This window comes from Protopterus annectens, chromosome 7.part1, assembly GCF_019279795.1.
Source record: "Protopterus annectens isolate FY-2018-M chromosome 7.part1, PAN1.0, whole genome shotgun sequence".
Classification (NCBI taxonomy): domain Eukaryota; kingdom Metazoa; phylum Chordata; order Ceratodontiformes; family Protopteridae; genus Protopterus; species Protopterus annectens.
In genome coordinates this window covers 237798618-237820917 of record NC_056740.1, presented here as the reverse complement: position 1 = coordinate 237820917, position 22300 = coordinate 237798618, and the positions used below count along the sequence as shown (strand labels likewise).

Here is a 22300-nt window from a genome sequence, read left to right as displayed (position 1 = left end):
CTTGGAAAGTGGGACGCCCTCTCATTCAGTTGGAAAACATTAACAGTGTATGCCTTCTCTCCACTGCCTCTTCTAGCAAAGGTACTGCTGAATGTCAGATTAGAGAGGCCACAAATGATACTCGTTGCACCAGACTGGCCACGTCAGCATTGGTATCCAATTGTAAGGAACATGGCCCACGGCCCACCATGGATTTTGCCACATATTCCTCACCTGCTCACCCCAGCGAGACAATCAGATTCTACACAGCCAGCTCAAGACTTTAAACCTGGCTGCATGGCAAATTACCTAAACAACCAGCCAACACCTTTACCCATAGCGGTTATGGATGTCATTCTGGAGGCCAGGAGGCCCAGCACCAGGAAAGCGTATTCAGACAAATGGAAAAGATTTTGCACCTGGAACCAGGCTAAAGTCCTAAATCCCCTTGATCCAAACATCCCTCAGATTCTACTATATTTAACTGAGATGTTACACAAAGGACTTTCCTTTTCATCTATTAAGATCCACGCCTCAGCAATTTCAGCTCATTACAGCACAGATCCTCCTTTATTCTCACATCCACTCTTAAGACAGTACCTCAGAGGGGCTAAGAACTTAAGACCATCAAGGAGAGCTCCAACACCTACTTGGGATCACAACTTTGTTCTGGAAAAGCTTACATTGCCGCCCTTTGAACCAGCTTTTTCAGCTGATTTAAAATTTCTTTCATGGAAAACTGCCCTACTACTAGCAATAACCTCAGCTAGAAGAGTCTCAGAGCTACAGGCACTAATGGCAGTGGAACCTTTCCTCATTTTTCATCAAGACAGAGTTTCTCTATGAACTAATCCTTCCTTTATGCCAAAGGTGGTACCCAGTGTGGCCCTAAACCAAACCATTCACTTGCCCACCTTCTTCCCAAATCCCCAGAACAAAGGAGAAAGACTCCTGCACTCTTTGGACATTCACAGGCAATTACGTTACTACTTGGATAAAACTAAGGCTTTCAGAAAAACTGACCAGCTTTTTGTAGCCTATGCTACAGGATCACAAGGAAAAGCTGTCTCAAAACATACCATTTCTAAATGGATAGGGCATTGTATACGTTTCTGTTACACATATCATGGGAAACCAGTACCTGCTAACATTAGGTCCCACTCCACCAGGGCTACAGCTACATCAGCAGCCTTTCTCAGGGGGGTGCCAACCAAGGATATTCTAGAAGCTGCTACTTGGAGTTCAGTGCACACCTTCACCAAGCACTATCACTTACCTCTATACTCTAAGACTAGAGCTGGTTTTGCCACTGCAGTTCTGCAGGGCTTACTAGCTTCTTCTAACCCTGTTTGACTCCACCTCCCATCCTTAGCTTTGGGATTCAACCCAAGTGTGATGACTGCAGAAGGGTAACACGATGAACATAGTACAGTTTTGTACCTACCATAAATGTAGATGTTCGAGTGTTCACCCTGCTGCAGTCCAGGTTACCCTCCCTCCATCCCCTCTGAACTAGCTGAACTTATCTCTACCACTCTATCCTATGCTACTTTTGTGGTGTATTTGCTTGTGCCTAAGGGTATTGTTTTAATTTTATATAGATATATGTATATGTATATGTATATATATATATATATATATATATATATATATATATATATATATATATATTTTGCCTACCTATTGGGGGCACCTAACATCTGGGGCAAGAAAAACTGAAGAAAATGGCGTCAGATGCCACTTATATACCCCTGGCGCACTGATGTCAGGAAAGAAGTGACAGCAACCGACACCGGACCAAGACTTTGGAATTCAGGCCGACTGAGGGACCGCCTGACGGCAGGATAACCCAAGTGTGATGACTGCAGCAGGGTGAACACTCGAACATCTACATTTTTGGTAGGTACAAAACTGTACTTTATTCCTTTCCCTGTTTCTTAATTTAAGCGATATCGCCTTATTGTTATACTAGTTTCTTTAAAATGATCTATTTCCTTTCTTCTTTTCCTTTGTTAATTGTTTCCAATTTTCTTTTTCTATCTTTTACTCATTTACCAATAGAAATATTTATTTTTGGAGAGTTCCTTCTGTGTGGAGTCTGCATGTCCTCTCCGCGGTTGGGTGGGCGTTCGAAAGACATGCGTAAATGGGCGTGCCTTCTTTGAAGGTTGAACATCGAGCTGGCACCTCGGCATTCGTGAAAATCTACTGCCAATCATTAGCGGACCGGAGTTCCGCTGTGGCGACCCCTAATCGGGAAAAGCCGAAAGACAACAACAACTATTTTCCAGCTTATATCTTTTTCATTGCTCAATTCTGATTCTATTTCAAATCCATCCCCTTCATTATTTTTTCAATATCTTCCCTTTTTATTCTAAAGTTTAATTTGTTTCTGTCTCATCTTCATTCCTTTTTTGCTTTTTATCCTTGCCCTAAATCACAGTACTTATTCATTTTCTCTACAATCCATCCACAAATAGCTTCATAGGTAGGTACTAGGCTATCGGCCGTCGGATCTACATAAGCCTAGCCAAAAAAAGTTCCCTGGCTTTCGCCACCGAAGAAAATTATTTTCCTGTGCCCCTGTCGAGCAGAGCCACAGAAGTGATCCCCTGGGTGAATTTCCTATTTCCCAATGACTCTTGTCCCATTTGACTTGTGAATGTGCAGCATTTCCATTAGGGCAGGTATTGGCAAGCTTCCCTAGAATGTGCAAGCCAGAGTTGGCCACTCACTCCTAGCCTCCCTGCCACCTGCTTGGTTCTCCAGTGCCCATATCAATAGTTATTTCTTGGTGATCCCAGTAACAGTCACGTCTTTATACAAAAGAAATACGGAGCCCAGAGATGTACAATAAAGCTTCCAGTCGACAGAAACTGTTTAGTTACTTAATTCTCATCGTAGTCACACAGCGCGGAAACGAAAATACTTAAAAAATCACTTTTATTAAGTGGTGGATTTAATAAAAGTGATTTTTTGAAGTATTTTCATTTCCATGCTGTGTGACTACACTGAGAACTAAGTAACTGAACAGTTTCTGCTGACTGGGAGCTTTATTGTTTGTCTCTGGGATTAGTTTTTTCTTTTGTGTTTACTGGTTTTTGTGGAGCCCTTACACTTTCTTTGGGATTTACTAGTCACGTCTTTATCACTGTGTGCCCTGGATACAACAAGGGATAATATGTATAATCTGACTACTTACTTCATTAAGTACTGCTCGGTGTGCATAGTTTGTCCTGTCCTATAGGTAGGTTACTGCTGACTGTGCATACCTTCTCCTGCAGTATTAGAGCTGGGTATTCCTCCATGTGCATAGGTTGATCTGCACTATAGGTAGGTTACTGCTGAGTGTGCGTACATTGTCCTGCAGTATTAGAGGTTTGTATCCTCCATGTACATAGGTTAATCTGCACTATAGGTAAGGTATTAGTCAGTGTCCATAGTTTGTCCTGCGTTGTAGGTAATGCACTGATCAGTGTGTATAGACTGTACTGGATTTTAGGTAGGGTACACTAGTCATTATGCATAACTTATCCTCTGGCATCATAAAGATGCTGGAGTGACTGCTAAAACTTTAGTGAGAGTGTTCATACCAAGAAGCAGATGTAATCTGAATCAGATAAGATTTTAGATAGGATTTCTTAAAATTACCCCATTTCTAATAAATGGCAACAGTTTGTTTTTTTTTTTTGTCCCTTTGGACCTCTTAGTACTGGCCTGGCTTCCCATTGCCCCTTTTCAACATCAAGTCTACCAGCTATCCTTCTACTCTTCTGGACTACTCCTGTATTTGCTGGGGTTGGTTGTGAATCCTAAGGACATATTGAGGGCTTGCCCATCTGTGCCATTGTCCAGGGTAGGGTTTTCTTTTACCAACTTTTTCTTTTCCCCTGCTGTGTGGACCATGGCTCCCTCTTAGAGTGTTATCAGTGAGCATCCTCCCTCCCAAGATGGGCACACCTCTCCCTGCCACTCCATCAGTCTCCCGAGCCAGTAGTCGAACCCAGGTTGGCTGGACTGTAGTCAGGTCTTTATCCCACTATGCCACTGGAGTGGCTGACAAATGGCAACTGTTGAGGACAGGTGGGGAGGAGACTACCTCAAATATTCTGCAGCAGATAGGAGAGTGGTCATTCACACATTCAGTTATGACCAATGCATCCTAGTTCATTTTCTGTTTTTTTTTAGAGATAAATGACCTGGTCATTCCAAAGAGACTCATTACCAAATCTCCTATACAAGGCAGTAAGCACATAAAAAATTTTATCTTGGTACTTTACTGTGTAATATCAACAATGAAATGTTCAATTTTCCATTTTGTTATCTCTGTTTATCAGACTGGCATTGCATACAATGCCTGAAATCAAAAGGGTAAGAGTTCTCTCTGCCTGTTTTATTGTGCAGGTCTACCACCTAACTAATTAGTAAGATCGGGAATAAGGCATGTAGCAACCCTTGCCACCAGTCATGATTCTGGTGCTGCCAGGATATCTGATGTATGTAATAGGAACCTGCACCTCCCGAAACAAAATTCTGCAGGTATTTGTCCGCCTTGCTTTTACCTTTGTCTGCAGCTCTCTTTCATTAGTTAAGCAGAACAGATCATAGCTGTCAGACTTCTTAGCTGCACAATTAGTGGTGCATCTGTTTTATAATTCTCTCTCTACCAATGCCTACATTGCTTGTAAAACACTGGGATATAAATACACTACGCCATTGTCATTGTGCTTTGTGTTAATGAAGGCTACCACCTAAGTCTGACCCAGAGTTTTGTCACTGCATTTGACTGTCAACTGACACACCTCTAATAGTGAATGATAATACTAAAAATGCCTGTCCATAGGTACATAGGTAGGTACTAGGCTATTGGCCCTAGGGCCCATACAAGCCTGGCCAAAAAATGTACCCTGGCTTTCACCACCCAAGAAAATTATTTTCCTGTGCCCCTGTCGAGCAGAGCCACAGAATTGATCCCCAGGGTGAATTTCCCATTTCCCATCCAATCATCAAGATTTTTCTTGAAGAGTGCTAATGAGGAGCTCTGTTTGACATAGATAGGTAGTCTGTTCCAGAGTATGGGAAGTCTCTGGGACAGGAATCTATCCCTCCAGCATGTTCTGTTTATTGTGGTGACAAGGTTTAGGTCCCCAGAGCATGTAGCTCAGAGGGATTGGGATTTCTTTAAGTGGAGCATGTCCAACAGCTCTGGGTTTGACATAGCTTTGTATGTTAGGCAGAGATCGCCCCTGAGTAGGCGATATGCGATGGAGTAAAGCTGTAGTTTTTTGATACGGTTTGCATAGGGCATCTGTTTGAGGACAGTAATCCTCTTTGTGAGGTATTTCTGTGGTCTTTCCAGTTGTGGTAGATGTCTTGTGAGGTACATACCAAAAGGGGCGTTGTACTCTGCAATGGGTCTAATGAGTGATGAGTAGAGGGGAACAATGACCTCTTTTTTCTGGATGAGAATCCTTTTGTGATGAGATGAGCCACGTAGAAGGATTTCCTGACCACTGTGACAATGTGATTATCAAAGGAGAGACTACTGTCCACCTGTGTCCCAAGGTCTCTTATCACATTTTCAGCATTAAGTAGGCTACCAGCTATGTGGTAGTTCATGGGTACAGAGTTTTTACCAAAGGGGATGACAATACACTTTTTGGCATTGAGCTTCAGGCCATGGCTTTGACACCAGGTATCTGTCTCAGTGAGGCCCTTTTGTAATTTGTCCACATCGTTAGGAGTTTCGATTATGGCTCCTAGTTTGCAGTCATCTGCAAACTTTGTTAGCCAAAGACCTTCTGTGTTGGCCTGCACTTCAGAGAAGTAGATACCAAACAGGAGAGGACCCAGGACTGAACCCTGTGGTACTCCACTTGTCACTGGTCTGATGTCGGATTTGGAATCCGCTACTTTCACAGTGTGGGTTCTGTCTGTGAGCCAGTTGCCAACCCATCTTGTGACATAGGGATTTATACCTAGTTTAGTGAGCTTATCTATAATTCCAGAGTGGGGGATGGTGTTGAAAGCCTTGGCGAGATCTAGATAAGCTGTGTGAACCATTTTACCCTCATCTATGGCTTTGGTGACTGCTTCAAAGAAGTCAATCAGGTTTAGGAGACATGGTCTGCCTTTTACAAATCCAAACTGGGTAGGGTCCAGAGTTTGTAGATTACCAATGTCTTTGTTTATGAGTTCCACAATGATATGTTCCATGGCCTTGCAGACCAGGCTCGTCAGGCTAATGGGGCGGTAGTTCCCGGGGTCCGTCCTGGCTCCCCCTTTGTGGAGTGGGATAACCGTCGCGGTGCGCCATTCAGTGGGTACCAGTAGGGTACCAGTTCATTCTGTAGTTCGTGTAGAATGCAGCCTGGGATATTGTCAGGTCCCATGGATGGTGTGTTCTTGGCTTTGGAGAGTGTGTTTTTTACCTGTGCAGCCATGATTATAGGAACTTTGCATTCTTCCGGTATAGAGATGGGCCCTCTAGGGGGTGAGAGGGGGGTAAAGTTAGCACTGAACCTATCTGCTAGGATGTTGGCAATATCAGTTGGTTCTGTATATTTAGTGCCATTGTGCTGTAACACAGAGCAGATCTGAGTGCTCCCATTTAGATTCTTGACATAGCTATAGAATGCTTTGTGGTTGTCTTTAGAGTCAGTGGCAATTTTGTTTTCATAACTAACTTTGGAGGATTTTATGAGGGATCTCAGCTGTATGAAATAAAAATCGGTATTGTACTGAGTGAACTTGTCAGACTTAGAGTTCCTACTTAAAGATGCAGTGTTTTGTAATATTAATTGATTGGGTGTGTTCATAAGTTCAGGATGACATGTATTATGAAAGGTACAGCGACTGTAAATGTTATGTAGCTGTCTCATCATCATACCTGAATGAAAATTCTTGTAGTTTCTTTCATCAGCTGAAGTTTCATTTCATTTCAATGCCTGTGCATCTGGTGCCATCTAGTGGCTAATAGCACCCTTGTAGTTGTTCATTAAAAATAATTTAGACTTGCTAAGAAAATGTTCTTCTGTAACATTGTAGCACATATTACTGGATTAAAGCAGGTCTGGAGTCATTTTGTAGTACTTTACGACAAAATATCATTCATGTAGTGTTCAAAACATATCCAAGTGTAAGAATGAGATCACCCTTAGTAAGCCGATGTCTAGTTAAGCAATGGGAAATTGTTACTGTATTTGCTGTCAGCACAAAACTTAAAAGCACTAGCTCAAAATAGATGTAATCAGTATTAATTGATACTTTAGGAATCTGGCACTGAGTTGTAGTCATTGGCTGGTAGTTTATAGTTTCTGACTTTAATAACATGCATGATTATCCCGATGTTCATAGGTGCTAAAAAGTGATGCATTACAAATAAGGGATCCAGCATGGCAGTTTTACCCAGCAAGTCTTTTTTTGTAATTGAAGGAGGGTAAGGTAGCTTGTGTCATATTTCTGAGAGCAGACAATGTCCTTCCTTAGCTTACTCTTGGAATATTCCAAACTGTTGGATTGTCTCACCAGATAACCTGTGTATCTAGATGGGGAACCAAAGCCAAAACCTTCCATAGAGCCTTACATCTAATGTATGACCTAAGACCACAGGCATAGGAGTACATAACTGGATGTCTGAGTGTAAAACCTCAGACTGTCTTGCTGCTTTTCTGAATGCAGGTTTTGCACCCTTTGGTCTGTTCTGCACATGGTCATTGGTATCGTTGGCTTAACTCAAATAAGCTCCCTATCAGGGAACCTTCCTTGTTTTCCTAACTAGTATTGACGTTTGATACTTTATTAGCTGTCAGCTAGGAGAGGAAAGTGTAATTGTGGTCAGCAGATTCCCTACAAGGTTCTAGAATATGATTATAAAAATTTTACAGTTTACTAGTCCTTTGCACCTAAAACCTTTTGGATGCGACTTTCTTCCTTCAACATGTACTTGGAAACCCAGTGCCTTAAGAACAGCATCCATGCTAAAATGGTAGATGCTTCCAGCCTTGATGTTCCACCTATCCCGAAGAAGAAACTCAAGAGGCCTAGGCTTGACATTATGCCTGCCCATTTGGATGTACCAGTTGAAGTCTTGGAACCCTTGGTATGCCCGATGCCTTCATAGATGCCCACTACAGTGACCTTGGCAGGGGCATGTTTGGCAACTGAGGTTCATACATCCAAACAACCCCGAATAATTATCTCTGAAGAACCCAAAGTATCCCACAAATTTTAGTTAGAGAGGAAATATCAGGGTCCTTCTTGTAGTACATCAAGGGTCATAATCTGTGCATCTTGTGAAAGTGGACATCACGTAAAAAGAAAAAAACAGATAACCAAAAATCTTTCCTGTCAACAAACGTCCAAGGAAACGGAACAGGTGTATTTTTCCCAGATCCTGTTTAAGGCCATAATAGCACTCAAATCACCATGTTTTGGATCATTTGCTCCTTCTCCTGCTACACTCCAAATCAGACATTTAAAATCATCTTATGAGAATGACGAGTCAGACTCAGAGTCTGATGAGCACTCCTTGGCCTATTACTCTCAGATCCATTCTTTAGGTCAAGTGGCCTTTCCCCTGATTCCCCTGTTGAAGAAACTTCTTTTGGGGAAACTATCACATGGTGAAACACTTTGAATAAGAATCAAAACATATTTCTGGTGTGCAAGAAATGTATTAAACTTTTAGAGGTAGGCACTCCTGCTTTGGCTCCTGTACATCCTACCCTGGAGGCTTTTCTTAATTGCATCTACTTCCACTGCTCCTGACTCTCAGCCACCAGCCCCTAAAAGGAGTACTAGAGTTTTTAAAGAGCTTAAATATGTTAGTTTCTGTACACAAATCCATTGGCAGATTCTTCTGCATTCACCATACCTACGGACAAGCCTTCTAAACTCCTACCTGCTGCTAATGGCCTTCCCTTATATAAAAACAGCAGAGCAGTGGATAAATTGGAAAACGTGTATACCTCTTCTTCTCTAACCTTCAGAGCTCTGAACCATCAGACCCAAATACTTAAATATCTGCTATTTATTTTGAGGAGCTTAAGCAAAACTTTGGCTTCTTTGGAAGGACCAGCCAGTAAGCAACAGGCCATATCAATGTGGTTCAAGCTTCACAAGGGGCTAGACATAGCATCAGATGCAGCTGTGATGCAGTGACGGCTTCCTTCAGAGCAAGCGCTACTGGTTCTGTTATTAGAAGGTATGCATTGCTATGCTGTCAGTACTCCCTTCAGAGCAAGCGCTACTGGCTCTGTTATTAGAAGGTATGCATTGCTATGCTATCAGTACTCCCTTCAGAGCAAGCGCTACTGGTTCTGTTATTAGAAGGTATGCATTGCTATGCTGTCAGTACTCCCTTCAGAGCAAGCGCTACTGGTTCTGTTATTAGAAGGTATGCATTGCTATGCTGTCAGTACTCCCTTCAGAGCAAGTGCTACTGGTTCTGTTATTAGAAGGTATGCATTGCTATGCTGTCAGTACTCCCTTCAGAGAAAGCACTACTGGTTCTGTTATTAGAAGGTATGCATTGCTATGCTCTCAGTACTCCCTTCAGAGAAAGCACTACTGGTTCTGTTATTAGAAGGTATGCATTGCTATGCTGTCAGTACTCCCTTCAGAGCAAGTGCTACTGGTTCTGTTATTAGAAGGTATGCATTGCTATGCTGTCAGTACTCCCTTCAGAGCAAGCGCTACTGGTTCAGTTATTAGAAGGTATGCATTGCTATGCTGTCAGTATTCCCTTCAAAGCAAGCGCTACTGGTTCTGTTATTAGAAGGTATGCATTGCTATGCTGTCAGTACTCCCTTCAGAGCAGGTGCTACTGGTTCTGTTATTAGAAGGTATGCATTGCTATGCTGTCAGTACTCCCTTCAGAGCAAGCGCTACTGGTTCTGTTATTAGAAGGTATGCATTGCTATGCTGTCAGTACTCCCTTCAGAGAAAGCACTACTGGTTCTGTTATTAGAAGGTATGCATTGCTATGCTGTCAGTACTCCCTTCAGAGCAAGCGCTACTGGTTCTGTTATTAGAAGGTATGCATTGCTATGCTGTCAGTACTCCCTTCAGAGCAAGCGCTACTGGTTCTGTTATTAGAAGGTATGCATTGCTATGCTGTCAGTACTCCCTTCAGAGCAAGCGCTACTGGTTCTGTTATTAGAAGGTATGCATTGCTATGCTGTCAGTACTCCCTGAAGACATTAAAGCAACACTTCTAAAGTCTCCTTATTTTTATTTGGCCCTGATGCAGCCTGTTTGCTTAAAACATGCTCTATTTTGGTTTTATTGGGTAAGCATATAGTGAAGAAGATTTTTTGGGATAGAGAGAGGTTTTGGAGTAAATATGGTTAGATTAGTCTTATTGGGGTTAAGGAGAGGTTGAGACTTATTCAGTTGTTTCAACAGCTGAGAAAAATTGCTGTCACTTCTTGTGCAGATAAGAGTAAAGTCATCTGTGTGCTGAGCTATGGTGACATGTTTTGTGGTACTGAACTATGGCGGTATGTTTTGTGGTGGGGTGAGAATTGTTTGTAAAGAGATTGAGTAACAGTGACCCAAGAACTGATCCTTTGGGTGACCCCTAACGATAACATGTAAAAAGGGTAAGTAATTATTTTTCCATTTCACTGTTTGTGCCGTGTTTGATAGCTCTGAAATCAGAGAGATGCCCAGTGCAGGGAGCCTTAGAAGTCAATATATTTTTCAAGAATTTTGGATAGTGTGCTTGGAAATGTTTGCCTAGGTATTGTTATACCCCAAGCAGACTCCAAAGAATGTTTACTCAGGTAGATGGCAAGCATTGAAAATGTGATGGGGAAGAAAGAGGTAACTGGGGACATAGGTTTTGGGAGTGTAAAACAAGTGCAGATTTTAAAAATTCCCTGCATAGTTCTCTGTCAGAAATATTGGGTGAGCGAATGTATGTAACTAAGGAAATAGTTTTTTTTTTTTGAGCTGGAATACAGGATCTGAATTTGCAAGACATACTAAGATCTTGTTAAGTTTAATTCTAGGGGCTACCAAAAAGCAATTACTAGAAAATGGAAATTACGTCTAAACCAACCACATTTGAAATAGTGTATGTAGTAAAAGAGATAATAGAACTGGACGTGAGGTCTTTTGTAAAAGGTAGAAGCAAATTACACAGAAAAAATGGAAATTGCTTGAACAATACACGCAGAATAATGTTTTGGAGGAGGAGTGAGGTTTAAAGTGGGAATTTGTCAATTTATGTAATGTTGAATTGATGATATTTGTACAAAAGAACATATTTGATGAATAAAGTTTATAACTGTGAAGTGTTAACATGGTTTGTTTTCTTTTATATAAATGTATGTTTGCCTATGTTGTATGTGATAATTGAATAAAACTGTTAAAAAATGTTGGATAGTGGAGAGAGGATTGTTGTGGACCTATAATTTGAAAGTTCTGTGGAAGATCCATCCTTATAAAGTAGTAAGATAAAACACTTTTTTTTCTCTAGTTCAGGAGCAAAGATTTCTGCAATGGAGTGATTTATCAGAATAGAAGCTGGATAGGATATGGCATCTGCTGAAAATGTTAAATATTCTGCAGGCAGATTATCTGGAGCTAGTGTAGTGGATTCAAAGGTTTCACCATAGTGGAGGTGGGGACTTTCTAAGGCTGTTTTGTGTTGATGCAAACTAGGGATTAGTGCATTTGTTGCTGTCCTGTAATGGTTGAAAAGAATGAATGAAGTGGTGGTTAAACCCGTCAACAATAATGTTGCTGGGATCTGTAGTGAATCATGTAGAGGTACTTATTTGTCTTGGTTGGAAGAGATTATATTTGTATTTTGAATTTTTTGGCCTGATTCCTAAGGTATCTATAATATTGCATTTTTTTCTTAATTTTGTTTTGTGACCAGACTTTCCATGCCCTGTCCCTGTCTTTCTTGAGTTATTTAGTTTTAGTAGACAACAGTGGTTCAGATTTTGCTTTGACTATTTTAGGTCTAAGTGCTGCTTGGGTGTTGAGGGTACTCAGAGAGCCTGTATTAAAGTCTGAGACTGCAGTATCTAGTGGTAGATTTTTAACTGCATCCCAGTTAAAATTAGCGTTGTTTTCAAAGGTTTGTGGTTGGAGATAGTGACATTTCTAACTAGTTTATAATGGTGTACTTTACAGGAGTAGTTATCTCTCTGAGTGCAAATATAAGCAGATGGCCATGCATGGATTTTGGAAGTGTAGCAAATGCTGCAATACTGCCTGGTGAAGAAGTAAAGATCTAGGCAAGCCCTGCATCTTTCATAGAGATTATACTATGTCTGGCTGGAGAGGCGATTAGCTGGGTAAAACTGTACCGATGTATGATGTTGGTGAATTGAGCTAATCTGATTGTAATTCAGTCAATGATTAGGTCATCTAGGATAATTTGTTTCTTGTGGGACTTTATTTGAGACCCAGCATAGAAAGTCTTCTGTAGTGGGGATATTGTTCTATGGATTTATAGTTTGAGTCTCAGTAGTGAGTTACATATTTCCACATTATGAAATTATGGATTATTGTCAGGGAAAGGTGATAATTCGCAGGTATTTTTATAAACTGTAACAACTCCACCTGTTTTTTTTGTTTGCTCTGTCTAGTCTGTAGACATTGTAGTCAGGAGATAGAAATTGTATATTTTTTACATTGATTGTAGCCAGGTTTCCGTAATTACTAAAATATCAAGTATAGCCATCCAAGCATGGAATTCTGGGAGTTTGTTCCTTATGCTTGTAATGTTAATTGTGAAATAGTTGTACTTATAGAACGTTTGTGATATGTGGTAGAGTAAGTGGATTGATGGGAATATTTCTGAGTGGAGATACATAAGCTGGCTTAGGGTTGGTATGGATCTATATGGTGAAGTGGGTATAACGATTTGTATTTGATTTTCTGTTTTAGTTTTAGTTCACAGCTATGGGATACATATAAAAATGTGAGAGTTTGAAGAGTTTGATGTATGCAGTGGTTTGTAATTCAGAAGCTATATAGATGGAGCAAGCTGACTTATTGCTAATGGGGAACAGGAAAGGTGGAATGGTGTAAACTGTCATAAGTAAGCTGATGGTGGTAGGATGTGAGCTGTGCTGATAGACCTGTGATCTGTTATGGAAACCTTGTTTGATGATGGGATGAAAAGCTTGTAAGCATGCTGTGCAATTTGAGTAGAATCAGATATGTAACTTGCAATGCCATGTGACTGGTGAAGAGGTATGCTAAGAAGGGTAGAGTTGAATGGAAAGGTACTAAGTGCTGCTGTTTGGGGGGGTGGAAAATAGCTCTGTACAGAGGAAGTTATGTTGTGATGGTAAGTGTTGGGGAGGGAAGGGGAGCAAAGCACTGCTAAGTGTAGTGGGGCTGTGTGAATTGTGTGTGCAATCAAACCTGTGTATGCATAAGTGTGCAAAATAAATCTGGTGAAGTTTCAGTTGCTGTTAGTAAGATTGCACTAGAATGCATTGATCTCCACCTGAAGTGGCTGAAATCCTCAGGAAGTAGTGTTTAGAAGTCCGAATCTGTAGCAGTCAGTGTAAAGCTTTTTTGGGTGTGGAGATGTAGGCTTTTACTCACGGCAGTAGTGCACATGTACTGTATAACCTTAAGCCAACTATCTTTTGTAACAGATACCAGCAGTGGTTGATGCAGTAGCACATCAAATATTGATAGTAGCAGTGTGTGCATTAGAGCCTGTAACCATTGTCCAACACACTTTCCAAAAATCTTCATGACTGAGTATAAAGATCATTGTAAGGCCGAACTAAGCCAACACAGGAATGGAGAAAGGAGATTCTGCAGATAAGGATGACTAATTAGGGTACCGAGAATCGGCAAGAGGGGGCTGGAATATATTGGAGAAAACTGGCAAAGGAACCAAGGTGTTGGGAGCAAATAACCAAAGAGAAAAAGGTAATAGAATGGGAAAACACCAAGAACTTATATGGACTCTAGGTTAGAGATTGCCTTTCTTATCAAGGATTGATATTAAAGTGTAGGAGAAGAGAAAGAAATAGGGGGTCCTAAATAAGACCATCACTGGTAGAGTTTTTAGTAGAATCTAGAACAGAAGTTGCTGTTAAGAAAGAAATAATTAGTAGAGCATATAAAATATTGCATGGTAACTATAAGAATCAATCAGCGGAGGTTAGGAAGGATTGGGAAGAGAGATTGGTTAAGCAATTCACAAAGAAACAATGGTGGGGGGTGGGAATATATGTATGTCTTCCAAATATGCAACAAAATCTAAAAGATTTAGGATCTTTGCCCAGAAGTGTTTATGCAGGTATTTTTATACCCTAAGTAGACTCCAAAGAATTTTGTTTCTCAGGTAGACAGCAAATATTGGAGGTGTGATGGGGAAGAAAGATGTAGCTGGGAACATATTTTCTGGGAGTGTAATGAGTTGGCTGACTTTAAAGATTCCTTGCAGACTGCTTTGTTAGAAATACTAGGTGAGCAAAGTGGAGTGACTAGGGATTTTTTTTTAAGCTATGATGTTGTTGTGTCTTTTGGCTTTTCTCGGTTAGGGGTCGCCACAGTGGAACTCCGGTCCGCTAATGATTGGCAGTAGATTTTTACGTGCCAAGTTGCCAGCTCTGATGCACAGGTACGCCCATTCACGCATGTCTCCACACAGAAGACGCTCTAGCTGAGAATCGAACAGGACAACGTCTTACTGTGAGGCGACAACGCTACCGCAGCACCACCACCACATTTTTTGAGCTATGATACAGAATCGGAATTGCCTAGACATAGTAAGGCCTTGCTGAGTCTAATTATGATGGCTGCCAAAAAAAGCAATTGCTAGAAAATGGAAATCAAAATCTAAACCAACTTTACTAGAAGTAACAAAGATAGTAACAGAGATAAAACAACTGAAACTTTAGAAAGGGATAGGAGTAAATTACATAGCAAAACATAGGAAGTGTGGGATCAATACATGCAGAGGGGGAACAAGGTTTAAAAAAAGGTAGGAATTGAATGAGCTATGTAATGTTTGATGGACAATGACTAGCTATATTAAAGTGATGTATAATGTTTGCAGCTACAGTTTTGTCTGCATGGTTGTAATGTATAATGATTACAACTGAGATTGTGTTGCTGCGGTTTATTTTCATTTATATAAATGTAAGATTGCCTAAAAGGTTAAGGAAAAGCTTGTAAAAATCTTGTTCTTTACACATTTCTTTGATTGGCATGGCAGTGTACTATTGTACAAAATGGCTGACATCCATATTGGGATTCTGAAATATTTTTCTCAGCTCAGAATGATGGCATTTTAGAACATCACCAAGGAATATACTTGCAGTGGAGATCAATGCACAAATTCAGTGATTTCCCCACAATGACTTGTTCCTTTTCTGATGTTGGTAGTAGTGTCAGCAGGTCAATGTTCTTTTGAAATTACTAATTGCACTAAATTCAGAGAAGAGTGTATTGGATCTCCAGTATTATTCCAGTTATTAACAGTGGAAGAGCCATAATTCCAGAAGTTATTCTTAGTCTAAGTGACTTATAAGTTTACACAAGACGATGTAGGTCTATCACTTCAGTATTTAGTGACATTAGTTCAGTGAGCAGATGTATAAAGCAGCGCTTGTTATGGAGGTGAACTGTCTTTCTTTGTTTTCTTCTTGCAGAGCCTGACTTCACTTAAACTAGCTGGGAATCGGTTGACCTTGTTGCCTCCACCTGACACATGGAATTGCTGTCAGCTCAAGGTGCTAGATCTTTCCAAAAATCAGCTTGGGAAGTAAGTGAAAAATAGGTTACACTGATGTTTCAGCTTAGCAAGCAAGTGACAAATAAGTTGCACTAATTATATTAAAAAAATTCAGGCTGTCAAATTTGGTTATTTCTATGTAGCAACTGTGGCTTGATGATTATTGTATACAACAAAAGACCCAAATCATTTAAGGGTCAATCAGTAAACATGATATGATACTGTTTTATGGTCTGGGTTCCATATCTACTGTATTGTTTTACATATTTTCTTTATCATGTTCTATAGCAGATTAGTTCATTATAATTCTTGGCTTTTTCTTCAGATTATGAGACTGCTTTCAAACTAATGTGAGATCTCAAGGAAGCAGTAGGACATAGGCTGACCGATATGTTACTTGGTTTCTTTTCTAGTATTTGCTGGTTTCACTGTTTTCTTTGCTGAATACTGGACCAGATATCTGTTGCTAACTGTAGCTGGCTGTGGAAACTATTTGGAAAAATCTACTCTTGTACAATGAATGCTGCAGCATGCATTTTTGCTTTACCTTCACTGTCATAAATTGTATTTACTTATTTGTTGAATGTTTAATTGGGATAATCCTACAATTATCATGTTTGTCTACCACTAACTCACCCAAATGTTTGATTGCTTAAGCCTAAAACACAGCACAGGTTCATATTTTTAATCTGTAGTTTTCACTCTCTCTCTTCAGAACATTAAGTTCTCCCTCTGACCCATTTGTTCTCCTCTCAGGCTGGCTGAGACCACTTTGCCAGCTGGGGTGAAATCCGATCAGATAGGTATTTAGGATTTCTTTTATGACCCAGCTTTTTTTCCCAGTCCCATGCCCAACTTCTTGTGACATTAAGTCAAGCTATGGCAAATCTACTAGGGTGTTTTACCAGTATTTATAAGCTAATATAATATGTTATTACTCCACATTCAGGGTTGTGAAGCAACAGTATATGGGAAAGTAAAGTATCTGATTCAGTAGGTATTGCCCTATTTTTTTATTTTTTTACATTTCAAATATATACTGTCTGTGCACTGTGATTTCCTAAAATAACAGAAGTACCCTGTCCTAAAGAGAGCTAGCTGTATGAAATATTAGTGAAATATTCTGTACTGGATATGTAAAGATAGGCTTTCCCTACAGGATTTCTCTTACCATAAATGGGATGTAAGCATAGGTGCTTTAGATCATTTTAATTACCCATTGTCCTAGAAGGAAAATCAGCTAGAAACAGTTCTGTGGTATGATGATAACTTGGTTCTACCATTTATATAATTTTTTTTAATTTTATTTTTTTGTTTATTTTTCCATAGGTTAGTGGGAAGCAGGTTTCAGTTAGCTGTGAAATTTAGGTCTGTTTAAAGTGAGCATGCATTGGGTATGAGATCTTATGGGAATGTCTTCAGGACCTAAATCATAATCATAGTTTTAAAGGTGGAAGAGAATTAAGATGCAGGAGTTTGAATGTAATGGTAAGTAGTAGTAGGAGGCATATGTTTATCATGGGCACCCACTTACTTTTTCTCAAACACGCCTAAGAGTAAAAAAAAAAAAATCAAGTATTTTTAATCACTGTTTGGATTATGGTCATACTACAGCTGGACTTTAGTGCTTTTACTGCGAGAGCATATTCCATTTTAGAAATAATTAGAATAATTGTTTTAATGTTGTCCGAGTTTAATGAATAAACGGATCTGAGATCCTCTAACAGGCTTTTAGTTGAGTTAATATCTTATCACCAGTGATGTGTATATGGTATCTGAATGTCAACAGTGATGTGTATATGGTATCTGAATGTCAACAGTGATGTGTATATGGTATCTGAATGTCACCAGTGATGTGTATATGGTATCTGAATGTCAACAGTGATGTGTATATGGTATCTGAATGTCAACAGTGATGTGTATATGGGATCTGAATGTCACCAGTGATGTGTATATGGTATCTGAATGTCAACAGTGATGTGTATATGGTATCTGAATGTCAACAGTGATGTGTATATGGTATCTGAATGTCAACAATGGGCCAAACCATAAGCCATGTTTTTTGGTGCTTCCAAAACCAAGTGTCCTTGTAAAGGGTGTAAGGCCAACTCTCCAGTTCCATAAGCTCCGTGAACTCCATAAATCATCATATTTCTGATGTGATAAAGATAACAGACATTGTCCTCATCAGGTCACTGATTCTAATTCAAGCTAATGTCCAGCATCTATCTGAAGATGAAATAAACTTAAACAAATCAAGACCTAGAACAAACTGCTTCGTAGATGCCAGACCACTCCATTGATGTCCAAAATAAGCAGTGGCAATAAAAAATAGCTGTGTAAACACAGCAGGTCAAAATGTAATAGGGCCAAAATGCACACACTGCAATAGATTCTCACTTGTGTCAGTGTAACGAATAGGAATAGCAATGTTTTAGTCAACAAAATTACTAGCAATGTATTAGTCACCAAAATTACTAGTCTTCCACCAGGACACAAGTGCTCTTCAGCAATTGAATTCTGCTTGCTGAGCACACTCAAGCAACTTTGCAGTCTACGGCTACCACCCCACCCATACAGTCTAAGTAGGAATCAGTACTGCAAAACTAAACAAGGATATACATTTTGAGCCTCAAGAGCAGGAGCACACTCAAGCAACTCTGTAGTCTGCGGCTACCACCCCACCCATACAGTATAAAAGGAATCAGTACTGCAAAACTAAACAAGGATATACATTATGAGCTACAAGAGCAGGGGCACACTCAAGCAACTCTGCAGTCTGTGGCTACCACCCCACCCATACAGTATACGAAGGAATCAGTACTGCAGAACTAAACAAGGATATACATTTTGAGCCTCAAGAGCAGGGTCAGTCCACCCAGGCATTCTACTTGTATGCGTTATGAGAGTGAAGCTATAACATTAGCAGTGTTTCTTAGTAGTTCTCAGCCTGCTAATAAAACTAACTGTTGTATCCTTGTGTCCTCCCCCCAGATAGTGCAGTAATCCTAACTGTCTAATAGACAGTATACATTTAATTCGGATCTCTGTGGTTAAATTAACCATCAGGCAGCCCTCTCAGTACTTTCTGCCGTAGTTTGTATCACCTGAGCCCCCACCTGTTTATTTGCATCTCTTTACATTCCCCATCATTGCCAATGTGTCTCCCTACTATAATCTGTGCACAAACTGGCTACTAATATGCAAGTCAATGTGAAGACACACTCCCAACCTTAATAAACTTTGCTGTCTCTTCTCTCCTTCACTTTACAGGTCGAGTTTGAATTATTACTCACCCCCTCTGAGACCTTCACTGATAGATTTCCACTGATTGCCTCTCTGGTTTTGCTGGTTTCTTTGCATTCCACCTGGTATACACCCCTTGAGCTATCCCCCCCCAATACTAAGTCTGTATTAGAATCCCACTGAGCATGGAGCCATCTTTAAATTACTAGTCTCCCACCAGGACACAAGTGCTCTTCAGCAATTGAATTCTGCTTGCTGGTAAGCCATTATACCTCAGGAATTTGTTTAAAGTGTTCATATTTGTAAAGTAACACTTACTTTTTGCAGCCCATTACTCTTGTTTTGGTGGGCTCTGCCCCGCTCCATTCCCCCTTGCTATCACTCGGGCTCTCTCCACTCCCCTGCCCTCAATTCTGTCCTACCCCCACTACCTCTACATTTATAGTAATTGCAACCACACCCACAGCTCAACCTCATATTCACCTCCACCAATCACAGCTCCTCAAGTCAGATTACATTACACCACATCCACTTGCTCCACCACAAAATACTCCCAACCACTCTCATTCCCACTAGGCATTATTACATCACCCCACACTACTTACCCATCCACATTTAGTACAACCTTATAATTCCTATCCACACCTCCACCTAGAACCAACTTAAACTTTATAACCATGACTATCACACAACTAAGTCTAGTGTGTCTTCTCATAATTCTTTATAACTCCACAAGTTATCACTCTAGCAATATCCCTAAACTTAGTAGCACAACACTGTACTATGCATTCTCATATACAGACACCGCACATTATAATATCTGCCCACAATTGATCAAGAACTGCATAACAGAACAATTCAGAACTAAACACATATGCTCTCATTCCTACTCCAAAAAAACGCAATACTTTATCACACTCATCACCAAACTCCAACATCTGTATCACCATTTTAACACCAGGCTCACCATAAGTGGAGACATCCACCCCAACCCAGACCCAAATCCATCCTGTCCAACACAAACTGCTCCAACACAAATGTCGGAACATAACACCCACACTATCTTCATCCCTGGGCAAATCAACAACAGCAGCAAAACCAGTCATCTTTAATGCTAAATATTAATATTAGAAGTATCAGAAATAAAATACCTGAACTCCAGGCCACAATAGCACACTACTCCCCAGACATAGTTGCTTTAACAGACACCTGGCTAAAATAAAAACATAGCTAACTCAGAAGTTCTCCCTACTGGCTACCATATCATTAGACAAGACAGACCACTTCATACAGGGAGTGGAACTGCCTTACTGTACAAGTCCAATGTAACTGTACGTCAGTTGCCAAACTCCTACCCTTCCCCCAATAATTGGGCCATACTTATCTCACAACTTCAACTTCACCCTAGAAAGGTCATCACCACAATTGTGATCTATATTCCACCTGGTAGTACACCTGCTAGCCTTGAAGACTTCTTATCCTGGTATTCTTCCACATACTCACAAGAAACCCTTATTCTGGGGGATTTCAACCATAGATTGGTTCACCTGTATATCAGAACCACCAAGTAATCTAACAAATCTCCATGGCTAGCAGCAGGTAGTCCAAATTCCAACTAGATGTGATAAAAAATCTAAAAGGGAATCCATCCTCGACTGGGTCCTAACTAACAACCCCACATTGTACCCCCACACAGGCAGTCTCCCAGACACCTTAAGTGACCACAACATAATATACCTTATACATAGTAGAACAAGCATATGCAAAACAGCTAACTATAAATCCACTAGAAACACAAAAGATTTTTCTCCTGAGGTCCTCAATACTTTACTCTGTAACTGTGAATGGACCCCCCCTAAAAACACTCCCACTTGACCAGGCTGTAGCATATTTTAACAAAACATTTCTACAACACCTAGACACTGTTACTCCATTGCACAAAATCAAAGTTAGAACCTCTACAAACCCCTTGCTCATTACCATCAGAATCTGTCCTCCCCAATTACAAAAAAAGGCAGGTAATGTAAATGGGGCTGTTTAGTAGAGAGAGAAATTTTCAATTAACTTGATTGTAGATTTTGCTTTATATATTCAAGATATATTAAGTCCGAGATGCCATTTCTGTGAATATTCCCTTTTCTCCACGTTATAGCTCTTTTGGAGTTGTTATATATAACTACAGATTTCTGGAGAGAGGTCAGAGGGATAATATATCTCTGAATTAGGCAATGTTCAGTGTGGAGTAGTTTATAGAACTAAGTGTTTTAGAGGTGAGGCAACATATAGTTTGTTTTTGCGAAGTTAAAGTAGTGATGCTTCTTCTCTGGGGACTAGACATTAAAGTAACAGATTTTATTCATTATGACGTTTGTGTTGTCATGCTAGTGTCAGACGAAAGAAGCAGAGGTAGTCCATATTGTGCAACAGTAATTAAAGGATTCATGTCGTATTACAACAGGCCACAGCAAAAAATACCTTAAAATACAAACTGAACGAAACCATGCAACCAGGGTCTATATTATAACAGCAAACACTTAAAATAGCGAACTCTGTATAATCGACCCTAAATTGACAAAACAGCAAAATGCCGAACACATGGAACAGCATTTTTTTCCCCAAGGAAAAAAAAATCGCTGCTCCGTTAAAAAAACAAACACAAAATAAAGTGGGAGCTATGCCCCCACACCCCCTATTTAATATACCAACTCTGAGATCGTACCACAGTGGAGGAAATAGCAAAGTCCCAAAAACGGCCCAGTGATTTTTTCCCCTGGGAAAAAAAAAATCTCTGTTCCATGCTTTCGGGATTTTGCCATTTCGATTAAAAAGGGTCGATTAAAGATAATTAAACATAGAAAAAGAACATAGACCCTGTCCTCTCAGCTGTACTGCACATTCACAAGTCCAGTGGTGGTATAAACACCCTCTCAAGAGATCTTAAACTCTTTTTCAACTTAAATAGAACATATTGGAGGGATAGATATGTATTACATGAATACCAATTCTTTAGAACGATCTTCCCTTTTGTGTAAAGCAAAGAACATCCCTTATTCTACTCAGATGTAATCTGGATGAATGGATGAACACCGCAAATTCACCCCGTTTTAAAACCCTTATCCGTTATGGATAGTAGTAACATAATTGTTCTGCCCAACTCTTGGCTACTTGTACTTAAATTACAGGCACTAAAAGCTTTATTGCTAAGCTTTTAAAGATCTTCATGGATCAACAGCCTAGTAAGTACCTATGAATGTATGAGATGAGGTGAGGAGAGGTTGCATATTCTGACTTTTAGGTTAACGTGCCCTCTAGTGATGTAGTTACAGAAAGCCTCACTGGGATTATGCT

The 22300-nt window shown here is 40.1% G+C and overlaps 1 protein-coding gene across 1 annotated transcript in view; it reads left to right on the top strand.

The window, feature by feature from the left end:
- LRRK1 (leucine rich repeat kinase 1) overlaps nt 1-22300 on the top strand; it is a 2417153-nt gene that overhangs the window by 1393410 nt on the left and 1001443 nt on the right. The window contains 1 exon segment of the mRNA XM_044078686.1: nt 15624-15736. Coding sequence (XP_043934621.1) covers nt 15624-15736 — 113 coding nt within the window.